Source organism: Dipodomys spectabilis, unplaced genomic scaffold (assembly GCF_019054845.1).
Source record: "Dipodomys spectabilis isolate Male_0828 unplaced genomic scaffold, ASM1905484v1 ptg000032l, whole genome shotgun sequence".
NCBI classification, from domain to species: Eukaryota; Metazoa; Chordata; class Mammalia; order Rodentia; family Heteromyidae; genus Dipodomys; species Dipodomys spectabilis.
Genome location: NW_024870709.1, coordinates 22,119,182 through 22,145,812, shown reverse-complemented (window position 1 = coordinate 22,145,812; position 26,631 = coordinate 22,119,182). Strand labels below are relative to the sequence as shown.

The window sequence follows — 26,631 nt, the reverse complement described above, 5'->3', positions numbered from 1 at the left end:
AGATATGGACACATAAAATAATATTCTGTGAAATGAACTCCAAAAAAAGGAAAATAAGAGGCACTTTTTAGTTGACTTTTTTTGTTCAAGTTTCCTTTTGTATTGTTTATTTGTTTGTATTTAGGAGGGTACGGTCAGGCACAGAAAGGATGAATAAATACAACAATGATACTCAACAGACACCATGTAGAAAATGAAATGGACATCTTGTGCATGGGGACCAAAGAGAATGATTGGGAGAGAGTGATAGAAGGGAAAAATGGTTCAAAAGGAATTGTATTTGGTATAGTTGGTAGTTGATGCATGTAACTGTAACCCCTCTGTATATCAACTACACAAAACAATAAAAAACAAAAAGATCTCTCTGTCTCTGTCTCTGTCTCTGCTCTCTCTCTCTGCTCTCTCTCTGTCTCTGTCTCTGCTCTCTCTCTCTCTCTCTCTCTCTCTCTCTCTCTCTCTCTCTCTCTCTCTCTCTCTCTCTCTCTCCTTACAAGATTTACAAGATTCATTCATGGGCCTCCACAGTATTGACTTTAGTTATCACCTGCCAAAGGCCCTATCTCTTCACACTGTAGTTGGGATTGTTTCTGTCTTCTTAATATTTCACAATAGGGATTTAATTCTAGTGCATGAAGCATTTGGAGACACACAACCCATATATCTAAACCATAATACAGCCTAAGCTTATATAAATTTGTTACATGTGTATGTGTATACACATATAGACAGGAAAAAAATGTGCCCTGAGCTTTCTCTTTTTATTTCACCCTTTTCTCAGTAAAAGCAAAACATCTTTCCTCTTTGCAATAGGTTTAGTGTATATGTCATTGGAAATCAAAGTCACTATTATTAATTAGGTAAAATGTAGGACTAGATTTTCAGAAAAGACTAAGTTCTGAAGAGAAATAAATAAAACCACCATATCAAATTGTAATATATCATGAGATGTTCCAAATTATTAGTTAAATACATGGACAATTAGATTGAAAATGCAAGCATAACGATGGGAACAATCAGTTAATTTCTTCATGTTAGACAAACGATAGCATGATAAAAGCAAATCCTGGTGGCAGATTTATGACCTTAAATCACATTTTTCTGCTCACTACTGTAGAAAACACATGGTCTCCCAGGCAGCATTATTGAAATAGCCTTCTGAAATAATCTTACAGTGTAAACAACCCTGCATTTCTGTACAAGACAGATATTTAGAACTACATCCATTTTTTTCTCAACTTTCTCCAAATTGTATTCTCAATGAAAGCTTGCCACCATTAATACAGTAGTGTTAAACCTAATTGTTCAAATGATCTTTATGCTTAGAAACCAATAGTATACTCTAAGAGACATGTGGTAGGCATAAGATTAATGATATTCACAAGGGCTCCACAAACATCTCATAAAACCAACATTCTGTCACTTAGCAGTATGAGCAAACCAAGCCTGACAATTGCTGTGTTCTAAAATTTCTGTTTACCCTAGATACAAGGCAGACTTCAGCTAATAGCTTAAACCCTGTGTATGAAAATGTCTATTAAATCACTTACATTGAATAAATGTATAAGAAAGAAAAAAAAAACTAAGTGATGATAACGTGCTCTAGAGCAAGATGTTCCCAGTAGTTGGGCAGGTTAGTCCTGATTGTATCTAACTCATACCAGTAATCTTTTCTCACTATCAGTTTGTAAGAATGAGCCAGAATAAATGGTCCAAGCATCAAATGCTATCTTGAATGAAACAAAAAAGGTGTCCCTGGGAAATTAGGATGATCAGAGAGCTACATATATACAATGTCAAAGATTACTATATATTGTATGCAGACATCCACACTAAACACGATGATTACTGCAAATAGGCCCTGAGTGATTTCCATTGTTTTCAATGTGGTCTGGACCTTGGATCACATGAATAAATCATAGTATATAACAATGGTGATTAGTTATAAATTATTGAAATGTTGGTCTTGCTAGCAAACTCTTCTTTTTGGCCTTAATAAAGCAAATTGTACTGTTGGACAAGCCTACAGGTAGACCTGTTACATTCGATAGCCAAGTGAGGGATTACGGCTTTCTATCCACTGAACCTAAGGGGATTTATATCTGACGATAGCAATATAGATGAGTCAAAAAGTGGATCTTGGCTGAGTGTTCAGGTGAGATCTCAGCCACTGATGACCTGATTGCAACTTTTCCCACAACCTTGCAGGAGCCTGAGCCACCCAAATCGTGAGAGTAATGTTCTTGCTTTGAATTTTAGTGTAATTTTTATGCAGCAAGTAATAACTAATATGTCACAGGAATATAAAGAAAAATACTGTTGTTATTGGTTATGGATCTTCCTCCTTTTCTGGTTCTTAGTTTTAAGAAAATATTAACCTATGGGGGCTGGGAAGGTGGCTCAGTGGTAGAGCACTTGCCTTGCATGCATGAGGCCCTGGGTTCAATTCCTCAGCACCCCATAAGCAAAAAGAAAAAAGCTAGAAGTGGTGCTGTGGCTCAAGTGGTAGAGCGCTAGCCTTGAACTGAAGAGCTGAGGGACAGCACCCAGGCCCAGAGTTCAGGCCCCACGACCGGACCAAAAAAAAAAAAATTAACCTTATTTATGTCTATAGAAATATATCCTAGGCTGGGTAGAGTGGCTCAAGTTGTATAGTGCTTGCTTACATTTGTGAGACGCTGAGTTCAAACATCTGTACTTCCAAAATAAAAATAAACATTAAAAAATGCACTCCATCTTTTTCCTGTATTCTTACAGTAAGAACTCATTGGAAATTAGTATCTAGATTCCTTAATTTTATCAAATACTTTAGCAACATACACATCAAAAAGGGAAAAAGGAAATCGTATGAAGATTAGTAAGTTTTTTAATAAGTTATAAATGTCTTATCTCATTTCCAATTATACAAACGGAACATTAAATACTATTTTCCATAGAGCATTTTATTTCACTAAGTGCAATTGAATATTAAAAATTTTAAAATTTGTTTCTATTTGTCAAATTGTTAATATAAACAAATGCAACAACTTTAATTCATGCCTTCTATAAATTTGGCCTTTAATTTTATTTCTAATTTATATGCATTACTCATTTGATTTTTATATTGATTATTACACATTAACTTACGCTTTACTAGGATTTTTGCTGCTGCAAAGACAGATGTCTTCATTTAAAAGAATTAAATTAACTATTAAATAATAAAATAATACAATATCCTAATTGTGGATTAATTTACAGATTTATTTGTTTCTCTCAGAGGCAATTAGCAAGAATGGCAAATCCACATGTAAGCTCACAAATGTGCCTCACCTACCTTTCAATATAAAATATAGATTGTGGAATTGTTTCAATATAAAATTTAGCTAAGATCTAGTAAACAGATAAATGGTTGTCTAAGCTGTTAGCTTTCTTATTATTGTGACAAAGTATCTGACAGAAATAGCTTGAAAGAAGTTATTATTTTTATATCTCCTTTCCCAAATGTCAGTCCATTGTGGCAGAGAGGAAATGGCAAGAGGAAGCAGAGAAAAGTACAGTATAGGAAGGGATCAGTGAAAGATACAACCCCAAGTCAACTTTCTCCTAAATGATCTATTTTCTCCAACTGTCTACTCACAACTTCCAAGTTATGTCATCATATGATGAATACATCAAAGGATGGATATATTGATTAGTCAGATCACTCCTGATCTACTGTGATCTCTGAGAATGGCCTCCTAGACTCAAGCAAAAGCATACTTTATATGTGTCCTAAGCACTTTTAACCCTATCAACCTGATAATCATCATTCACTGTAACAATAGTCCTATTCTTGATTTTAAAAATCTACTAATGTTTTAGACTACCATGAATATGTTAACAGATTAGTTTAAAATATATTATATAAAAACATTGAGAAAGGGTTTTTTGTTAGACTCATTTAATGCCTTAAATTTACAGCAAAAATAAGTCATATCTATAATAAGTGATATCTCACAGATATAGGAAAAATTAAAGAACAGAATTTGTTGATATTGATAGAATTCATTGTAACAAGAAAAAATTTCATTTTAATTACTCATTTTCAACTAACTGAAAGTTACAAAATGACAGAAGACAAATTCTTTTGGACCAATATTTAAGTCATTCTTTTCAACCACTAAAACTATGTTAGCTGGGTGCCGGTGGCTCACACCTGTAATCCTAGCTACTCAGAAGGCTGAGATCTGAGGATCACAGTTTAAAGTCAGCCTGGGCAAGTAAAGTCTGTAAGACTCCTATCTCCAATAAACCACTAGAAAACCAAAAGTGGCACTGTGGCTCAAGTGGTAGAGCGCTGGTCTTGAGCTGAAGAGCTGAGGAACAGCTCCCAAGCCCAGAGTTCAAGCCCCATGACTGACCAAAAAAATAAAAAAATAAAAAAAAACTATGTTAATTTTTTTCATCTTTTGGTAATATTTCTACATTTTAAAATTAAGTGTGTATTATGCCTTGTCCTCAATATGAATCATCTCTAATCTTTTTAATCCTATAAGGTAGCTATTATTATTATGAATCCATAAAAGATCTATAAATTGTTCAGGTCATAAAATTAGTAGCAAAGTCATGATTCAGTCTTGCTTCAGTCTGTGTCTTTTTTATCCTTGGCTTAGTGTCAATGGATAATGAATAAAGCTAACTTTTACATTACATCATTTGATTTAGAAAACATTGCTGAATAAAAGAAATAACATAATTGCTACAAGGTGTTGAGGATCTTATTCTCTTGATTGGTTATGTTAAAGAGTTTGCAAGAATGCCACACAAAAAACCAAAACTCTCAATTTGACCTTTATCATAAATTCTTTCAAAGATGGACAAGAAAAAAACCTGCCTCTGAAGACCCTCTCATCTAATGTAGAAACTATGTGCTATATATATAAACCAAGTTTCTTCTTATAAAACGAGAATTGTGAAACCACATCTTCACTACTGTTTGCATTTCTTCTTGTAATACTGTAGGAACATATAATTCAACTGTAAAATAGAGACAACCATAATAAAGTAGATATAAGAGTTTCTTAAAGGTAACTAAAAAGTAATAGATAATAAAAGAGTTAGATCAGTGTCGTGCTGGAGGCATGGGAGGTGATTTAGGAGACCTGTTAATGAGATGATTTTGCCTTGTTCATCACGTGCAGACATGACCTCAAACAAGATAACAATTACAGAACAAAAATAATAGGCTCAAAATATAGCATTTACTTTTCTATCTTTTATTTTTTGTCCTTTCAACTGTCTTTTACCTGCTTGCAGATATCTGCTGTGAAACCAATAGTTAAAACCCTTTGAACTACTCTAGGAAGAGAAAAATAGAGTGACACTAAGCCAGAAGAGAAAGCTGATAGTAGAAGCAATAAGGGGTTTTGTATAGATAAAGGGATAGAATACAAATGACGGCAAGATATGCATTTTCATTGAGACTAGAGAAAGAAGGAAGGTCAAATCTAAGAAAGGTGCCCTATGGGCTTAGAGACATAAGACTGATTCTTTTCAATGGAATAATGCTTCAAAATTATAGATACTATACTAGGCAAAGTTCTCTTACAATGACATAGGATCAGTATTGCCTTAAAAAAGGATAGCCTTTTAGTGACCTTTCCCAGACCATGATTAAAATTCAGTTTACAAATGTTCTCATTATCTCTCAAGATATGTGTAAAATAATGATTCTATTCTAATCTGACTTGCCTTTTTTTAAGCCTGGGAATTTCTGTTTTACAGTCCTCTGCCCACAGTATTTCATTTTATGATGCAAAAAAAATCAAAGGATATAGATGATCCCGATAGTCTCCTATGCAACAGAGCTGCACACTTCATTTAAATGGAAATGTGCATTTTCATGGAAATTCAGGCCAGTATTGATGAACAAAGATAAGCTGCCACTACTAAATAGACTAGTAAAATTAAAAAATATATATAGTAGAAAACTCATAATATACAGTGAAATTTACTGAAAGATAGGGAAAGTTAAGACTATATACAGGTTTGGATACATTGTATTTGTATGGTTACAAAGTTGAAAATCCCAGGACAGAAGTTGTGGAAGACAGATTGAATACTCAAATCTCTGATACATGTAAGGAATTCATATGAGAAAATGAATTAGCCTATATTTTTGTATGAGCCATTTACTAAACATTATTCTGTGAATGTATTAAGAAATGATGCTAAGCTTCAGTGTCTCACACCTGAATTCTATCTACTCAAGGTGGCTGAGATCTGAGGATCACACTTTAAAGCCAACCTGGGTAGGAAAGACCATGAGACTCCTACCTCCAATTAAACAAACAAACCAGAAATGGTTCTGTGACTCAAGTGGTAGAGTACTAGCTTTGACCTGTTAGCACCCCAGGTCCGTGAGTTCAAGCCCCAGAACCAGTACCACAAAAATAGAAAAAGAAAAGGAAGAGACATCATATATCCCATGCTCTTTTCTTTCTGAAAATATTACTATGAAAGTTTTTTAACATGCAGATTTTATAACTCATTTAAAAATGCTGAATGATTGAATAGTGTGCATCTGCACTAGAAACCTGTTAAGGATTAGTAACTGTTTCTTTGCCAGGTACTGTATATTTTTTCCTGGATAACAAATTTCACTCCCGTGGTTTTGGTTTAGCGTGTTTCTGTAAGAGGTTAAAGGCCCTTTTGCTGCCATGTTAAAACTGTTAATAATTGTTTTAACAAGAGACTCTGCATTTTCACTTTGCATTCACTTTGTAAATTTAGAAGCCTGTTGGTAAAGGGCTTTGAAAGGGGGCAAAGCATAATCAGGTTCTCTGATTATGGCCTCTGGTGCTGTTTTTGCAAACATGGCAGCTGGTTGGAATGACCACACTTAGCCTGTTACACTTTCTCCAAAGACTACAATGTGTAGCAACATCAGGAGACTCATATTCCCTTTGAAATCAAGTTTTTCCTTACTGTTTTAGGATAGCATCTTTATCTCTTGTGGCTGCATAAGAGGCTTTCAGTTCAGTGTTTATCTTTCAAAACTCTCTTGCATTTCAGTCTGCCCATTGGATCATATTTGATCATTGAAAACTGAATAAATGTGTTTGTAATTTCCAGGATATTACTTCACAAAATGGACAAAGAAATCGAGCTCTTTTTTTCCTTCTGAGTTGAAAGTAGATGTGTTGGTGACTTAGAGGCAGACATGAAAATAGGAGCTAAATGTGGTTTTGAGGAGATCTTCTCAAATCTGAATGTGGCCAGTATGTAGTACTCATCTGAGGTCAAGGGTGTGAAAGAGGAGTCAGCCTTTCTTCTCCAGCTTCACTTCCCAGCCTGGGCTTTATTTCAGGGTCTGGGCACTGACCATGAGTTCTTTTGCTCAAGTCTAGCATTCTGCCACGAGCCACACATCCATGTCCAGCTTTTTTTGGTGATTAATTGGAGATAAGAGTCTCAAGGACTGTTTTTTCCTTTCATTGTTTCTAACATATTTATAAGATGATTTCTTTGTTGCTTTGTATGTCCTTCCTGCACAGTGTTATCCTTGCTTTCACTGTATTTGATGTTGGTATAATTTGTGGAGGGGAAGGGAAAAAACAAATAGTTTAAATAGGGATACAGGTGGACCCATTGCAACAATGAGATGTACAAGTTGTTATGTAGAAAAATGAACTTTACAACTTTGGGGGGAGGCAGGGGTGGAGGGTGGAGGGGTGCTGGGGGGAAATGGGAAGGGATGGGAAGGGGAAACAAAGGAAGAGGCAACAATGCTTGATAAGAAATGTACTCATTATCTTGCCCATGTAATTGTAACCCCTCTATACGGTATTTTCACAATAAAAAAAAAAAAGAATCTCACAGAAAAAAAAGTCTCAAGGACTTTTCCTACCCTGGCTGTCTTTGAATTGTGATCCTCAGATCTCAGCCTCCTTTGAAGCTAGGATCATAGGTGTGAGGCACCAGTCCCCAGCAACCAGTTCCTTTTATAAAAATATCATCTCTTTTCTAACTAATTTAGAGTACACACCCTGGTGGTATGGTTTACAATAAATGGTAAATTTTCCAGAATAGTTGAATAATGGTGTTCTGAGTACTGGGATGTTCCATGTAGGAAGAATTCTTAATTTGACTTAAAATGATATAAAACTATATTGGCCCAAATTTTACCAAGAATGATTCTTAGAATACTCAGCCATGCTGAGCCTCAAAGACACTCTGAATACTAATTATATTGTACAAGTCTATAGATTAGGGTTTGTGTAAATCTATACTAGCCTTGGGACAAAACCCTGAAACTGCAATTTCTAAAGACATTTCTGAAGCATTTTAATTTCACTGTAATTTATCTCCTTTATGATAAATGACTACAGGATGTTAAAAATAACTTGTGAATTTACTCATTGTTTGAACATCAAATGTAGGGTAGTTGTACATGTAAAATAGCATTACAATCTAAGATAATGTAATGCCTTAAAATTTTTCAGTGACAAAAGCTGTTCTGATTAAAAATACGATGTTGATGAACAAGTTGCAAAGCCACTGAGGAATCCTACGTTCACAAATGTAGGTTGGATGATTACCTGCTCCAATGACTCTCTCAATTCGAATTCTTGAAGGATCAATCTCTTTTGCAAATTCATGGACCGCTAGGGATGGGTCTTCATAAGTATCCGGATCAATGTAAGTTTTAATTCCTGGAAAGCGCACTGCAACAAAAATAAAAGGTTGAATTTATTAAGAGTATTGTAGTAGTTGTATTTCTAGTGACTATTTCAAAAAATGACTTACTAAACTAGTCATTGTTGTTAATTGCTTAAATTCCCTTCTCCTCCTATCTGTCCCCTTTTCTCCTAAAGCTCTGACTAGAAACTTGAGTTCTTTCCTTCCTTCCTTCCTTCCTTCCTTCCTTCCTTCCTTCCTTCCTTCCTTCCTTCCTTCCTTCCTTCCTTCCTTCCTTTCTTTCTTTCTTTCTTTCTTTCTTTCTTTCTTTCTTTCTTTCTTTCTTTCTTTCTTTCTTTTTTTTCCAATCCTAGAGTTTGAACTCTGAGCCTGGGCAATGTCCCTGAACTCTTTTCGCTCAAGGTTAGATCTTGGAGCCACAGCTCCACTTTCAGCTTTTTCTGTGATTATTTGAAGACCAGGGACTTTGGTGTCCAGGATGGCTTTGAACCACAATCCTCAGATCTCAGCCTTTCGAGAAGTTAGGATTGCAGGTATGAGCCATGGGCTCCAGGATACTCATTGTTAATGTGTTATGATGAATTTGATTGTTAACTTGACTATTTAGAAGCAGATAAGAGATTAGTAAAGCAGTCTTTTGGGTGTATTTGTGAGGGGAATTCCAAGTAGGATTAAGAAGGGAAGTCCCTTTGAATGTGGGTGTCACCATCTCAGAGGCTTAGAGCTCAGATGAAATAAAAGAGGAAAAAGTAAGTTTCATTTTACAATCTGGTATCTTCTATTAGCTTATTAGTTGTACCTAATCACATATACAGTAAGTAGATTATGTTACTTTGGGCACAAATGACTTGTTCATTTATTCACTCAGACATAGTTTTAGCAGTGATGTTATTTCAGTTATTTATGATGATTGCATATTTCTACAGAATAAAGTGACTTGTTAATGTTACTTTCTTTCTTGAAAAAAATGTGTAGTATAGAAAAAAACACCTGAACTTAGTATCAATTTTGAACATTGGCTTACTAATTTAACTTGTCTCTGCTTTCTTAAAACATCAGTTTCTTTCTCTTCTACTTTTTGGCAGCCTCAGGTTATTTTCCTTGCTTCTTGCTGAGCCCATCTGGCTTAGTTTATGTGAAACTGCTATTTAGAAAGCAGATAATAAATATCTCAGGAGCATCATTTTCCTCTAAGCCTCAGTACTAAATGCCCTGCAGTGAATCATAAGGTTGCTCAGGATAAGTCACCTGTCCAGGTGTCTGGACCCAGGTTTCTGCAATCTGGTTAAAACATTTTCACATCACCCTGTGCTAGGGATGAGCTCTGATAGTTCTGGGAGACACGACACATACTCATTGTATGAAAGAATAGTCTGGGATAACTTCTAAAAATGCACGTGTCTTAGTCATGCCCTGGACCTTTGAGTCAGAACCTTAGTGAGAGTAGATCGACAGATACATGGTCCTTATACTCTTCCTGTTTGACATTCTTGAGGATCAAACACATGTCAGGCAACAACTCGACTGTTAAGCTACTTGACAGCTACGCTAAGAAATCATAGGAAGCTGCTAGGCATCATTTAGTAATACCGATAATCCTAGCTACTTGAGCGAGGAAAAAAAACTCAGAAAAGGCATAAAAGTTCATGATAATCCTTCTCAAAGGAGAGCTATATATAGTGGCACATACCTTTATTGTGGAAAGGCACATACCTTTATTTATGGAAAGCCTAAAATAGGTGGATTTCAGGATTTCAGGTGCACTTCTGGGCAGGAAATGAGACCCTACCTCAAAACAAGTCTAGTGCGAGAGAGGTTTAGATGAATTTCAGCACTTAGAGGGCCTGCCAGGCAAGCACAAGGTTCTGAGTTCAAACGCTAGTGCTTAGAAAACAACAAGTAAACCATAGGAATTTTAGATCTTGTCCTGAACCATACTACTACTTTATAATATCTTTATTTAAATCTTTTTCCTGCCCTGCAGGGTGATCTAGGAGAGAAAGGCTCATATTCTTTTTGTTTCCTTTTATGTAAAATAAGCTTTCCATCATCAAGTAAGTTGCTTTACATACCATCTCAATACTTTGTTTAATTAGAGAACATCCCTTTCTTGTTAACTCAGCCTCTTGGGGTGGAAAAATTATCTTGACAAAGTAGTTTGCAATTTAGAGGTGGAGGTAGAGGTAGGCGTTAGGGAGGAGAAGAGGGCAATTATCAAACCAAGTATAGTGGTAATTATAGCTTGACTGGGAAGAGATCTTCCAATGAATATAACCTTGTAGTCAGCACAAGATTTTCATACATAATCGGAGAGTTAAAGAGCTGATATTCTTTTTTAGTGTTAATGAATTGTAAATTAGTTTGTTATATGTTTCTACAGGAAAGAAGATTTACTAATGTTTCTATACCTGATGCTCTACTGAAAAAGACCATCTCATGTACAGGAATCATTAGGAGTGGCAAATAACTAGATATAATCAGTCAGCATGTATTTTTAGCAAATTCAGTCTGTTATGGTTTCAAGCAAGTAGAATTGGTACAAAGATAATGTCATTTAATGAGAAGCAGGTGCAATTTCCACCAAAAACCTGGAAGCTAGAAGACAGTCTTAATGCTGAATTCCTTTCTTCCTCCCTCCCTGTCCCCTTTCCTTCTCTTCTTACTTTTTTCTTTTTCTTTTTCTTTTGTGTATGTGAGTAGGTTTTCCTTCTCAATTCATCAGACATACATTTGGAATGAATTATCCACATGTTAACATGGATATAGTATAATAGAAGGGAAATACTTCAGTACTTACGATTTCCATTCTGTAAGTGGTTTCGTCTCTTTTCTTCTGACTTCATTTTAGCCTTTATGTACCATTGACACCTTTAAAAAAGGTAGAGAGAAGATTATTTCAATAATTGTAGGGCTGGAGTCATGGCTCAAGTGGCCAAAATCTTACTTAGCAAATTCAATATTGAGTTCATATTCTATTACCTCAAAATGTGTGTGTGTGTGTGTGTGTGTGTGTGTGTGTGTGTGTGTGTGTGTGTATGAAGAAGCAGAGATAATTGAAATATATATATATTATATAGAAAAGGGCTTGTGTTTCTTTAAAGTTTTAAAATATTTTATCATCTGTAGCTGCATAGAGGGGTTTCAATTCAACAAGTTCTTTTGTTTATATAAAAAGATGACTTTTAAGTATAGCTTAAAAAACATGAAAATATTCCTGATAGAATGTTTTTTATTTACATGAAAGTTAGCTGCAGACAAAAATAAGATACTATCAAGTAGGATAGCTCCCCAAGATAGTATCTTATAAAACATTTTATAATCAGCCATAACCATCATCTTCTTTCCTCTATGGCTTCTTAAAGTAGAATTGGTTAAAAAACATTAATAATCAAAATTCTAAATTAGAATCTCAGAGGTTTAGGAAAGTATCATCTATTTCCAATATAAAGAAGTATGATGGTTTATTTGTTTGAAAGTGGAATCTAGTAGGACCCTGTCCTGTTCATTTACTAGCTAACTGAGCTCTCCTGGTGTTTTCAACACAAATTCAAAAGTATCCATATGATTTGACAATTCATCAAATTGCTAATTCTAATTGTTTCAACAGAATGCATTTCTGGTACGCAAGCCAATCTCTCATGGTGAATTTGGCCTCTAGCTCTATGGCAAATTGAATATATTCCCATATGGTAGCAAGCATTAGTTTGTCTGCCAATCAGTATCCCTTATATATTCTCTATTGATTAAAAAGTTCCACGATGGGGCTGAGAAGGTAGCTCAGTGGTAGAGTGTTTGTCTTGCATACATGAGGCCCTGGGTTCAATTCCTCAACACCACATAAGCAGAAAAAGCTGGAAGTGGTGCTTTTAAGTAATCATAGTGGCAATTGTGAACTCCTCTTACAGTTAAGAATACAGAAATAATGGCTATCAATACAACCACTGTACAATATCTATATTCCTTGGTAAATTCAGTAAAAAGAAAGGTTCACAATGAAGTCTAGGAAGGCTCCTTTACAGATGACACTTCCATTTGTCAGAGCTCATATGATAAGTGTGGCATAAGTACTTGTTAATGTATTGGTCAATACCTTAGTCTGCTGTCAGGATTATAGATAATAACTTTTCTTCTTTTTTTCTTCTCTGTGCTAAAGATTGACCTCAGGGCCTTGAACATGGTAAGCCAGTGCTCTACTACTGAGCTACATGCAGCCTCTTAATTTTTCACCTATGCATAACCTAGCTACAAAATCAAAGACAATGTGCTTTCTCTCACTGGAGGAATCTGATCTATAATTGATTGCAATTTTACATAAATCTTAATAAAATATTAGTAACTAAGCAAAGTTTTTTAAATGAATAAAACAAAGGTTGCTTATAGTTCACACAGAACTACTGCCCATGAAAGTTGTGATTGGTTATTTCTATGCTTCCATTGGTCTCAAGGTTTTCTGGTAGAGTTTGTGCAGCTGAGCTCTTGCGTTAGCCCCGATATCTATTGTTGGGCTGCCATTCTCATTGCAATTTTAAATCATGACATTGATTTACAATTTAAATTTAAATCATGATATTGATTTTTCAGGATGCATATGTTTTAGAATACAAAGAACATACAAAGTGTTCTATTATACCTCTATTAAAATTTAGGTGGATTTTTTTTCCTTTGAAGGAATTATCAAAGTTTCTTGTAATTTTTGACAAAAAAAAGCCCTTCCCATTCTCAAGGGTTAAATAAGAAAATGATAGACATTTTCAAAAGTAAGGTCATACAAATTATTTTCACATTTGGTTCTGAATTGTCAGTACCTGACTTATGTATACTGACTTCGATATACTGAAAACCAATATATGATTTTGATACATTGTCACAGCAAGCCCTTCACAAGTCAGGATTGAGGCTAGGCCTTTTCCTGTGTTACATTTATTTTACATTTTCATCCACCCTATCCTAAAGTAGAGGAATATTAAATTTATAAAGCCAATTTAGGTAATCTACTAGATATCATTTGGCTTTATCAGGAGTTTTAAATAAGTTGTTCCTCTACATTTTTTTTCAAGAAAAAAAATCACTTTTGTGGTATAATGGGATTACAGTAAGGGAGATATCATAAGTAACTTACTGGGAAGAGACCCATTTTACAATTTTCACACACCTTCACCTTCTCTGGGTGCCCTGCTTAGGGATTTAGTAGGAAGATCTAATGATGTTAGTTATGTGGTCACATAAACTTCCCAGTAAGAGAAGAATCTACCAGGGGTCCTCCCTATCTCAGAGGTACTTCTACCATTTATGAGGATACACAGTGATTATAAGAAGTGAATATCACATAATATTATTTTTTCAAGTCTTTCCATATCCTAACAAATGGGCAATGTCATTCTTTCTGATGGAGGCATAGAATTCCACATTTTCTTGATCCATTCATCTACTGAGGAGCATCTGGGTTGGTTCCATATCTTAGCTATGGTAAATAATGCTGCAATAAACATAGTTGTGCTGGTAGCTTTAGTATGGTCTTGTTTGTGATCATTTGGGTAAATGCCCAAAAGTGCGATTGCTGGGTCATAGGTCAGCTCTATGTGGAGTCTTTTGAGGAACCTCCATACTGCTTTCCAAAGTGGTTGAACAAGTTTACATTCCCACCAACAATGAAGTAAGGTTCCCTTCTGTCCACATCCCCTCCAGCATCTGTTGTTATTAGAGTTCTTGATTATAGCCATTCTAACTGGGGTGAGGTGGAATCTCAATGTTGTTTTCATTTGCATTTCTTTTATGGCTAGAGAGGTTGAGCATTTCTTTATGTGTCTATTGGCCATCCTTCTTTCCTCTTCAGAGAAGTTTCTCTTTAAGTCTTTAGCCCATTTATTTATTGGGCAGTTGTTTCTTTGAGGATTTGTTGTAAGTGAAGTAAGCAGGCCCAAAGAAACATAGGTCCCATAGTTTCACTTATTTGCAATAACTAGTATATGTCTGGGACAAGTAGAAAAGATCAAAAGCTATATACATATGACCAGATAAGATGAAGTTAAGGGAAATGAACCATGTGATTTTTTTTTGTTGCTTTTCATGTTCCTCCCCCACGGTATAACCTGTATTTTCACTGTATTTGATGTTGGTATAATTTGGGGAAGGGAAGGGAAAAAACACAATTTTAAATAGGGATACAAGTTGACTCATTGTAACAATGAGATTTTGAAAAATGAACTTTATAATTTAGTCAGAAAAGGAATTGGGCAGGGGGAGTGTAGTTATGGAGGTAGGAGGGCAGGGAATATCACAAAGGAGGAGGCAACAATGTTTGATCAGAAATGTACTCATTACCTTGTGCATGTAACTGCAACCCCTCTGTACAGTATTTTCACAATAAAAAACATAAAAAAGAAGTGAATATTTACAATTTTAGAGCTAATTTGAGATGCTTCCATTACCTTCCAGTGATGAGGAAGAATAAAGTGAGGATGACCAGGAGAGTGAATCCCCCGACCGCCGCAGTGGCTATCACCAGGATCTGCCCTTGTTCGGCCGCCATGTCAGAAGCTGAAACAAAGGTATAATACTGAAATTTCCATGGGTAAGACATCAAGGTCAAATTAATGTCTTGTATTATAGGCTGGAACTATGGCAATGGTTCCAAAAGCCACCTGTGATATGTTGCCTTGTTTCAGAAATAGGCCTAACCCAAAATAAATGATTGCTGTATGAGACTGGAGAGGCAATATTCTTACTCATAAAAACACCAGTAAGTAAGTAGATTCTTAATATTCTGAATTTGGGGATTAAGGTTATATTTCAAAATGGAATCAACAACTGGACTAAAGGCTTTATTGCTCATCTTAGTTTCCCTTTAGCTAATAGACCCAGCATTACAGACTCTCTTGGCATCTGATCCCACAATGCATACAATACTCTTGTATAAAGTCCCTTTAAGAACACGCTACTAGGGATGGGAAGGTGGCTCAGTGGTAGAGTGAGTGCTTTCTTTGCATGCATGAGTCCCTAGGTTTGATTCCTCAACACCATATAAGCAGAAAAAAAAAAGCCAGAAGTGGAGCTGAAATGCTGAGGAACAGCGCCCAGGCCTAGAGTTCAGGTCCAATGACCAGGAAAAAAAAAAGAAGAAGAAGAAGAAGAACATGTTCATAGTTGAGAAAAGGTGGCTCACGTCAGTGATCTTAGCTACTCAGGTGGCTGAAATCTAGAACTGTGGTTTGTAGCCTAGGGGAGGGCAGAAAAGTATGTAAACAAATTGTTTAAATAGGGATCCAGATTGACCCATTGCAACAATGAGATGTACAGGATGCTATGTCGCTATGTGGGAAAACGAACTGTAAAATTTAGGTGGGGTGGGAGTAGGGAGGGGAGTGGGAGTGGGGGGGGAGTGGAAGTGAGGAGGTGGGAGGGAAAGGATGATAGGGGAAAACCAAAGGAGGAGGCCACAACGCCGGTTAAGAAATGTACTCATTACCTTGCTCATGTAACTGTAACCCCTCTGTACAGTATTTTCACAATAAAAAACTTAATTTAAAAAAAAAAGTATGTAACACTCTACCTCCAATTTTAACCAGTGAACCATGGGACTGGAGGTGAGGTGCCACACCTACTCCAGTGGAGTCTGCTTAGCATGGGAAACCAGCTTTCAGACCTGAGAATGAGGCCTCAAAGAGACCTATCTCTGAGAATGGGACTTCACCGAAGTCTACCTCAGAGAATGGGGCTTTACAGAGACCTATCTCTGAGAATGGGACTTCACCGAAGTCTACCTCGGAGAATAGGGCTTCAAAGAGGCCTACTCCTGGAAAGGCTGGCAAACCCCTGGGATGATGTGTTTCTGCTTTTCTTTTCTCCACTGTATAAGAGTGCCTATTAATCTTTTACTGTTTCTGCTGCTCATTGTACTTACTCATGCTCAACATTCCTTTATTTAAAGCTCTTTCTTAAGAGTGTTGACCACTCCAATATCTGATGAGTGTCTTAAAAATATGACTAACTCACCAGAGTTAAGTGCTACCCTGAAAGCCCCTCTTATGGAGGCTAGTAGACAAGTCATAAGTAAATATAAAAGTATTGGGGGTTTCACGATGTCACTTCAGTAGAAGGAATTGTTTGTAAGAGATTTACAAGAAGCTGTAGGCTCGGCTAGAACAGAAAGAATGTATGGCAATTGCTGGGATAACTATTTAGGAGAAAGAATTTCCTGCAACTCTCTTTTATTTACTAAGAGACTTGCTAGATCTAGGCTTCCTTGGTGCTTACTATTAAAGAAGGAACAGGAAAGATCTTATGGGACAGTTAAGGCCTCTATAAAAATAGGTAATGGTTAATTGGTGACAAACATCTCAACCCATTGTATTTCTTAGAGATAAGCCAGAAACAAGTGCCTATCAGGCGACCAGCTGGTGACCACCCAAAAATGGAGCCATGCAGCAAGATTGTGTAACCTTCTTCCCTTTCTCATGGAGACTTTTGCTATAAAAGCTTGTTATCCTCTGCATTAAATCGCACTCAGCATCCACTCCTCTTGTGTGTGAGTTGTCTGTTTGCCATCTCCCCACCTATTCCAGTTCCTTCTCTAGGTGTCCTCCGTTGTCCCAACAGAGCCGGTCTGCGGCAGTGAGGCTCAATGGTTGAGTGTTAACAGTGAACAAGAGAGCCCAACAATAACATGAGACTCTGCGTTGAAAGTACCATCAAAAAACAAACCAAAAGGGGCTCCTAAATATTTCATACAACTAAATTCAAATGTGTGCATTTCTATAGCACAGGATATACATAAAGGTGACAAAGAGGGTCTTTTTTTTCTTTCAGTGCTGAAGATTGAGCCCAGAACATCAAAGATGGTAGGCAGGCAAACTATATTAAAACTGCATTGGAATACATTTCCCTAATCTTCCAAATGTCTTAAAATGCACTAATACAATAAATTCACTACCTGTTTTCATTTGCTGTATAACTGTATACTTATTGAATGAGTTTAAGTTGCTGAAGTGTAGCAGGTGAATCATATCAGCATATACCATTAGTATGTATTAATAAAGAAGTAATGTAAGGAAAATGAAACACAAAGAAGTTAAAGAGATTGCTTACATGGAGGTATGGAATTCAGGCTCCCAATATTTTTAAAAAACATCTCTGCTCCCTCTTTTTCACTAAAATAGTATTGAATCAATAATTAATATTTATCAATATCCCATAATACTAAATCAGTAACTTTCTTAATTTTAATAAAACTTAAAAGATTGCATTACTATAAGTATATGTTAATCTTATAAGTTATAGGAAACAAAGTGAATCAAAGAAAGTATTAAGTACATACTACTGAAAAACAAACTGCATAGTTTTCTACCATAAATAAGTTTAAACTTGAATACTTTAAATTTCTATTGAAGTTATTTTTTATCTGTGAATTAAGTATGTAGTACACTATGCATTAACATCTCATAAAAATGATATATCTACTAAACAATATCTAAATGCTGGTATTGTTGAGTCATTAACAAACCAGTTACAGCATTTAAGAGGATTTTTTAAATAATGAAATCTAAATGTAAATAAAATAAAAAAGCCACTTATGTTCAGTTTCCAGTAAGGAAAACTTGTGAAACTGTGGAATTAGATTTTCATTGCTATGATTTAGGCAAGATATTTCAAGCAATCTATTATAAGATTGTGTTTTAGCTCATAATATTGCCTAGACAAGTTAAATAGTTGCATCTTAGCCAGTAAATTATGTCTTGAAGTTTTTGCATTAGTTCTTCAGTGAATTTCCTAATCTTCAAAATAGCACTGATAGCATGGGAATTAATGCTGTGCTCTAAAATGTCACCTTTTCCTATTGGAAATTATTAAATAGAAAATTTTAAGAAATTGATGTTGTTGTAAACAACATCAATTTTGAAAGATAAAGAGTATGACATTTAAAAAATAAAATATTGTTTATATAGAAACTGCTGTATTTATACAGTATATAATATAGTTGAGACTTGAAAATGGAGCATATATTTTCATAGTCTCCAGGGAGCAAGTAATTTATTTGAATCATGCATTTAAACTCAGATGGTGGATACGATTACATAAGTAGGTGTTTACAAAAAATTAAGATCCCTCTTATAAAAAGGTGTTGACTTAAATAACTTTTTACTAATCTATCTCTTTTTACCTACTTTTGATTACATATTAATGAACTGTGGATTAATTAAAATTTTTAGTGGGTAAAGTAATATTAAGTTGTGGTACTTTGAAAAATGAATAAACATGTATAGTTATTTCGTAAACTTCTTTGCTAGGAAACCTGAATACTCTGATATATGTAACCAAATATACAAATAAACAGGGTAGTTGGAAATAAAAGTACTTAATGAGAGTGTGGAGGGAGATGATGGAACTAGAATGATTAGATAAAAATCTATGCTATCATGTTCATCAGCCATAGTCCATACTTGTTTCTAGCACAATGTAATGACAGAGCTTCAAATCCATTAGCAAATTTGTGTTTGTGGACTTGATTGGTAGGTACCATTATCACTCCTAATGGAAGTAGTTGTATTGCTGGCCTACGGGGAAAGCTAGTAATTTGATTCTGATGTGCCAGTCTCTTAAGTCTCTTGGTAGTTTTAGAAAACTACAATTTTCACTCACAGGAGAAACCACTTGACCCAGGTCTTCTGCTACCCTAGAGCAGTAATGATTTGTTTCACCTTGGCTTCATGTTGACCGTGTAAGAACACTGAATTAATATTCTTGTCACAATTTTCCAGAGCACTTTCACTGTGTTATCCATTAAGGCTATAGTTGAATGGCACAAAAAAGGAGATTTACCATATGGAAACAAAACACATATCCAGATTTCTGCTGTGGCCCTTGGTCCTCAGAGAAATTATTTTTTGCCTTACATCACATTAGTTTTGGTCCATCACAGCATTCTAACTTCATCTCAGAATAAATTCTAAAGTCCTTAACTTCAGTAATAAGGCTTTCTACAAGACTCTAACATAGGTCTCTAGACTGATCTCATCATTCTCTGGCTATGATGAATTTCTTTCAGCTTCTTAAAAGAAATAAGCTTTCCCTACAGGCCAAATTTAATCAAATTTAATCTTCCTTTATATAACTCAGGAACATTTTTTTCCTGATACATAGATTTAGATAGGCATTTGGACAATGGTATCATAGATCATTAGACTACTTCTACCAAACACCCTATAATATTTCAGCTGCAATTACTATTTGGTAACTCTCATTGGAATGTGAGTTCCATGAGTAAAGATTTCTTCACTTTGGCTTCTGAACAATCAAATGGCATCCTCATCCTCGAAAAGGGAAGTTAGTTACACATACAAATGGGGCACCTTGATTTTTGTGGATTGTCCCCTGGCCCCAAATCAAGTGACAAGTGTTCTTATCAGACACAGAAGTGGAGAAGACAAAGAGGAGAAGGCCACAGGAAGATAGAGGAAGAGACTGGAGTTAGGCAGCCATATGCCCAAGAATATTTAGTGACAATGAAGCTGGTAGACAATGGGAAGGGGTCACCCTTACTGTGTGTGGAAGACAATTGTTTTGGGCTTTTAATCTGTGATCTATCATCTTAAATCATCAGTTTTGTGACCTTTTGTTACTAGAAAAATAAATACAACGGATTGGACTTAATCCACAGTCGTACCTTAACAAATGTTTCACTGAACAGAAGGGCTATATGTACTGGATGATTCTAGCAAGAAAAGGTTGACTAGTGTAGATAAACTCTACATTCCCATTCTTCCCTTGAAATGTAAGGAAGATTTATCTTAAATGTAGCTATTCATTTCATTTGAAAAGAGAATTCCCAACATGAATTAATTTGCAGTTATTCTGTCTGCTTGGAGACAATTGCTACCTGAAAGGCAGGAACTACTAGAGCATTTACATTTGTACATTTTGTGAGGTTGAGTAGCTTAAGCTCAGATTTGTTCATCTAAGGTTAAAAACGGATTAATTTTTGCCCACTGCAGTAGTACAAGAGTGTAATCCTAGTACTTGAGGAACTGAAGTGGAAGGATTGTGAGTCAGAGGCTATTTGAGCTACATTAGGAGTTCTAAGCCAACATATACACTAAGACCTTATCTCAAACAAACAAACTAAAACATGAAATGAAAGCAAAATAAAACAGAATGAATTCAGCCAACAAATATTTACTGAGCAACTCTTACATACCAGGCACTGAAGTAAACACTAAGCTACAGAGATAAACAAAACAGACAGGTACTAGGTTAATGCATTTTCAGTTCAGTGAGGAAGAGAGAAACTGAACAGAAAATGTTTGAGTCTCATTACCAAAAAAAGAAACTAAAGTGAAAGAAAAGGATAAAGCATTGTCTCAAGATGAGTCAGCTGAGAGGAAAGTATGGAAAAGATAATTGTTTTGGAAAAAAGGAGGAAAAGAGAAAGAGTTGTTTTTTTAGCTACTAGGCCTCACTGACTTGATTCACTTAAGCAGACAAGCAAACTATAAAATTGTCTATCTGAAGGATTTTTAAAATACAGTATAGCTATTCACAAAAGTAGTAATGTATTCTTTTCTCATTCTTGAAGAGAAGGTTACTGATAATTAGTTTTGGAGGAGAAAATATATCTATAACTTTTTTCATGGATAGTGTCTGAAGAGCGTTAACTTCCTTCAAAACAACCACAATGAAATCCAGGTAAAGAATGAATTTCATTTGTGATAGCTGATTGGAAATCCTCTTTTGCTAAACAAAATGTGATTATATTCTTAGGAAAAGATAAGTATATTAAAATGATACATTTCATTTTGTGGTTTTGGAAAGAACTCTACTTCCTTATGAGAAAGCAATTGCCTAAAAATAAAAGAAATGAAATATTACAAGTAAGGACTTAGCACCTAGCTAGTGCTTGGCATATATTAGTATGCCATTATTAAGCAAGGTCTACTTTTGTTTATTCTATTTACGGAAGACAAAAATCAAAGTTCTTTATTTGGAAACCAAATACTTAAAAAGAAAAAAAGAAAAGATTTCATGTCTTTAGAAAAGCAAGAGAAAAGCAATTTAGCTATTTTTATCCAAAGTATTTTCTTGTATGGAGGCTGTGATTTTTGTCTCCCTGCAATCAAGATTATTCTAGTTTATATTTACATTTCAAAGTAAAAAAATCTGTTATTTGTATCCTATGTCATTTTCTGTGGAATAGCTTTCTCAAGTTAACTATTTTGTGTTACGAAAATCTTTTCAAATTTACTAGAAATTACATGATGTTGTAAGCAAAGTCTTTCTTAAAAATACTCCCCAGTTGGAAAAGCAATCATTTTAATGTTTTTTTTCCAGCTTACATTAGTTGTGCTGGTGGAGGGAGGGGCTGATTCCACACATATTTATGATATATTCCAATTGATCTCACCCTATCACTTGTACCTCTTTCTTCATCTCCTTTCCCAAAATAAAAAATAAATCATTATCATTTATTAAAATGACTTTAAAGCACAGACTAAATTTCAATAAAGTAATGTATTGAAAACATCCAGGAAATTAATTCATTATGTGACTATTGGTAAATAATACAGGAAAATTCTCCTCTCAGGTCATGGGCTAGGATTGACTTAATCTTATGAGAATGAAATACATACTCAGCAATATAAAATGGAGACCAATTACTCGTGACCATCTGAACTCCACATACTCAGGGAGATAGAGGATTTGAGGATACAAATAAACCATACAGAAATGCTTCTTCTATAAGAATATCCTCTTATGACTTCGTAGATGATACTATCAGTATATCATCCTTCATCTGCCTAGACTTGAAAGTATGGGAACCACTACCACCACCACCACCATCACCACTACATCACCACCACCACCACCACCACCACCACCACCACCACCACCACCACCACCATCATCATCATCATCATCATCATCATCATCATCAATCTCCTATGATCTATGTCTCCATTCAAATGTATTTGATGTTTGATCACATTATTTTTATTACTATTAGCACAGTGTAAAGTCAGGCTTCAGCCAAATATGTGTAGACTACTTTTGTGCTTTCTTTTTGGTTGCAATTGCCTTTCCACAGTGTTTCTTCCCATCTAACATGGATAAATAATTTATTCTGCCAAATTACACGCTATTTTAAAATATTGAATCTTCTGCATCATCCTTAGAGATATTCAGGAGGAAACCCAAACAAAGTCTGAATTTGATTTTCTCCTTTGCCGTTGTTGTTTATCTTTGACATTGGTCTGAGAGTTCCTTGGGTTCATCCTCATTGTCTTCAGTTTCCACATCCACGTTCCTAGTCCATTTACACAGTGTATCACATGGATTTGAAATCAGAGAGATGGAAGCCTCAGTTATGTGAAAGGCAGGTATACAATGAAAAGTATAACCAAAAAGAAATAATCCTCTGGAAAGACATCTGATGGATGCTGAAATGTTAACAAGAATATAAAATATATATTCATGCTTTTACTGTAGGCATAGTTATTGCCTTCAAAGTTCACAAAATAGTGAGGTAGCAAAAAGTTAGAAATGGAGTGGCATTGAGATTATGAAAACAGAGATGACTATTTTGCACACTGATGAACAGACGGAGAGGGGGATATTAAATATATGCCCTGATATTTGAAAATGCATACTTGTTGGGAGACAGAGTTTAGGAACTTTCAAACTCTAGGAGTAGCACTTCTGTTATCCCATATAAAAGGAAGGACAGGCATGGGGATCACAAGTTTCAAGCCAAATGGGACAAAGTTAGTAAGACCCTATATAAACATAACAGCTAAGGTGTGGCTCAAGTTTAAAGTACTTGCCTCATATGTACAAGGACATGGGTTCATTCCCTCACTGAAGGTGTATATTCATGTGTACATGCATGCACACAGATATACACGCATACCACCCCCCCACCACCAAAAACCTTAAGAAATAGAAAATAGCTCACTATGTTATAACTCATTATATTGACATGATCACCTAAGTTCAATTAAAAAATAGCAAGATAAAATAAACACTGTGGCTCAATATATAATGCTAGCTATGACAGAGAAAAAGGTCGAGAGGATTGTAGTTGGAAGACAGATTGAGCAAGAAGTTCACGTGCTCCATTTCAACAAATAACAAGCTGAGCTTGGTGGCCTGGGCCTGTCATCTAAACAACACAGGACATGTGAACAGCAGGATCAGAGGCCAAGATGCCCAAAGCATAAATGTCAACACTCTATTCAAAACTAAAGCAAACAAAGCAGGAGTGCTGGTGTTGCTCAAGTGGTAGGAGCTCCTGCCCATCAAGTATAAGGTCCTAAATTCAAAACTAATTACTGCCAAAAAGAATGAAAACTAGTAAGATACACTTAAGGTATTTTATTTAAAGGAACAAAAGTTTGTTCTTTCCTTTGCAAAACATTTAAAAGCTTTAAGAATAATACTTTAAAAACCAAGCCCCTGGCTAAAAACTTCAATTATAAAAAATATTCAAAAGAAATCCTTCTCTGAGGGTTTTGATTGCTTAGCACATCCTAAACTTGTAGTTTCTTGAGGCCAGATATAATATCGTTCAACTTTCTAAAGAACCAGGGATTAACATAATGATTTTACACAGTGTAAATATGAATAAGCATATATTCATGCAAAAGACAGAGAGCAAATATTTAGATATGTTATATATGTACATATAGAACATACATACACACATATATACATATATGTGTATATATATATATACATATATACATATGTGTGTGTATATATATATATATAAGAACACATTATCATGATTGGTTTATATAGCAAAGTTAATCCTTATACCTGTTTTTGTTTCATAAATGATTGCTTAATCATTTGTATGTTGGAATTTTATATGTTCAGCTAAATTAGTAGAAAATAATCAGAAATTACGTATTTTTTCCTAAATATCACTCGTATACCTTAAATGAAATAACCATTTAGATGGAAAGGTATAAACGTGGTGCTGGATGGAAATGCCCATTTTTTACACTAATTTAATAGCTGGCACCATTTACCAATGAAAATGATCTTTAAGATTAGAAATCAAGAGAGAGATAGGCAGGAAGCTGTGCATTCTACTCAAGCCAGCTGTTGAATGAATGAATGCTCAGCTGGATGGGCATGTCTTGTGGGTCTTTTCTGTTGAGCAGGAGCCGGCACAGGCATAATACTGTTTTCAGAAAGTGATTTCACAGCAATATCTTTTCTGGTGCTCTGCTTCTTCTCTAGAAACAAGGTAATCAGTATGTCAAACTGTGGCTAACCTGAACCACCAAAGATCTCAAGATGTACTTTTGATGACCTCAATTTACTTGTCAGATGAAAATGCCAAATGACACAGGGATAATTGGAAAATCTGAGTCTGGTACAGCCTGATGGAGAGACAGAAGTACAGAGGCAGGAATGCTGGGGAATGGGGAATGAAGCACTGTCTTTTTGTTTTTTTAAAGAGATTTTCGTATTCATTAATGAGTGGTCAAAATGCCTTGCCTTAGGTAGGTCTCAAGTGACAAATTTAAAAACCAGACATATCTGAGGCATTTTAGCAGTTGAAGCTTTTGTCAACCTTCTAAATGTCAAAGACTTAATCTGTAATTGTCTGTATCTCATCTGGCTCCCAGCAGTTGGCATAGGTCTTTGGCTATCATTGTGATGGAAAGGTTTATGTCTTTTTCTTCATATCTACATGTCTGTTCTTTTAAAAGACTATACTTCCTGTTGGGCGAGAGGCATGGCTCCATTGGTTGAGCACAGCCTAGCATGGGAGCTCAAACCTTGACATGACAAAACAAATGAAAAAACATCTGCTCAATACTGTTATATGGAGCTTGGAGAGGAAGCTGCATCATGATTTCTCAATCTCACCAACCTTTCTCTTTGGTGACATAGGTAGATAAATAAGCATTCATTACAGGAGGATGAACTAATTTCTAAAACAAACACAGGTAAGGGTCCTAAAGGAAGAGTAGAGAGTGAGAACATTGATAGAGAAAACAAATGAGGGCTTTGGTTTTGAAAGGAGGTCAATCTTAAGCTATATCTGCAATGAAGAGAAGAAATCTACACATCCCCACAAAGGGAGTGGATTTGGGGACATTCTGCTTTGAAGAACAGCATCCTGGATGCAAACAGCACATCTCTAGGAGCTGTTTGCATGTACTTTGCCTGAAATGCAAGAGGAAGCTAGAGTAGTATTCCAGGAATACCAGAGAGAAATTTAAAGTGATATTAGTTAGAATGCCTGTGTTTTTCTCGTTATTATTGGTCCTCAGAATAGATAGAGATGTGAGTTTACTTAAAACAGCAACATTTTCTGGGCAAGTAGCTTTTGGGCAAACATGTGAGAAGACTTTGTCTTATGATAAATCTGGCAGATACAATGGAGTCGTGACTGTGAAATTGTTATGGACATAATGAAGCCTGCATTTGGCTTGAGTTTCACATTATTTTACAGTAAGATCCCACTTTTCATTGAGCCTGTTGGGTGTTTGATACATTTTTTTATATAATATAAAGAACTGAGACGACTCTGGCCTTGAGCTCAAGATTTCAAGCCCCACGACTGACAAAAAAAAATAGAACTAAGAAGAAATAATTTGATCTTATGTATATGCTTATATTAGTGAAGGTCTTTATATTTCCAACTTAGTACTAGCACCTTATTATTGTTTATTAAGTTGCATGAGTTGAATGTTCTCTAACTTTGTAATATTCTCTGTATTTCAAAGTTCCTCCACTGTTGTCCTATTCCTAGATGAATTGGATTGGATTGGAAGGTGAAATAGATTCAGGTTTTTTTTCTTACCTTTCTAAATCACCCTTTTGCAATCATTGAGAATACTAAATCATCACCAGGAGAGACTCCTATTTATTTATTCACTTTTTCTTTAATTATATCTGGTCTATATTTAATAGAGCTCATGTTGATTTATGAAAATGCATAGATGTGAAAACAAAGCAATAAAATGGCAA

At 35.4% G+C, this 26,631-nt stretch overlaps 1 protein-coding gene across 2 annotated transcripts in view; it reads right to left on the bottom strand.

Moving 5' to 3' along the window:
• Positions 1 to 26,631, bottom strand: part of Epha6 (EPH receptor A6) — a 732,346-nt gene that overhangs the window by 214,864 nt on the left and 490,851 nt on the right. For both annotated transcript variants that reach the window (XM_042676999.1, XM_042677000.1), the window contains exons 8-10: positions 15,084 to 15,192; positions 11,453 to 11,523; positions 8,556 to 8,681 (exon numbers count right to left, since the gene is read on the bottom strand). In XM_042676999.1, coding sequence (XP_042532933.1) covers positions 8,556 to 8,681; positions 11,453 to 11,523; positions 15,084 to 15,192 — 306 coding nt within the window. The remainder of the gene's footprint in view (positions 1 to 8,555; positions 8,682 to 11,452; positions 11,524 to 15,083; positions 15,193 to 26,631) is intronic.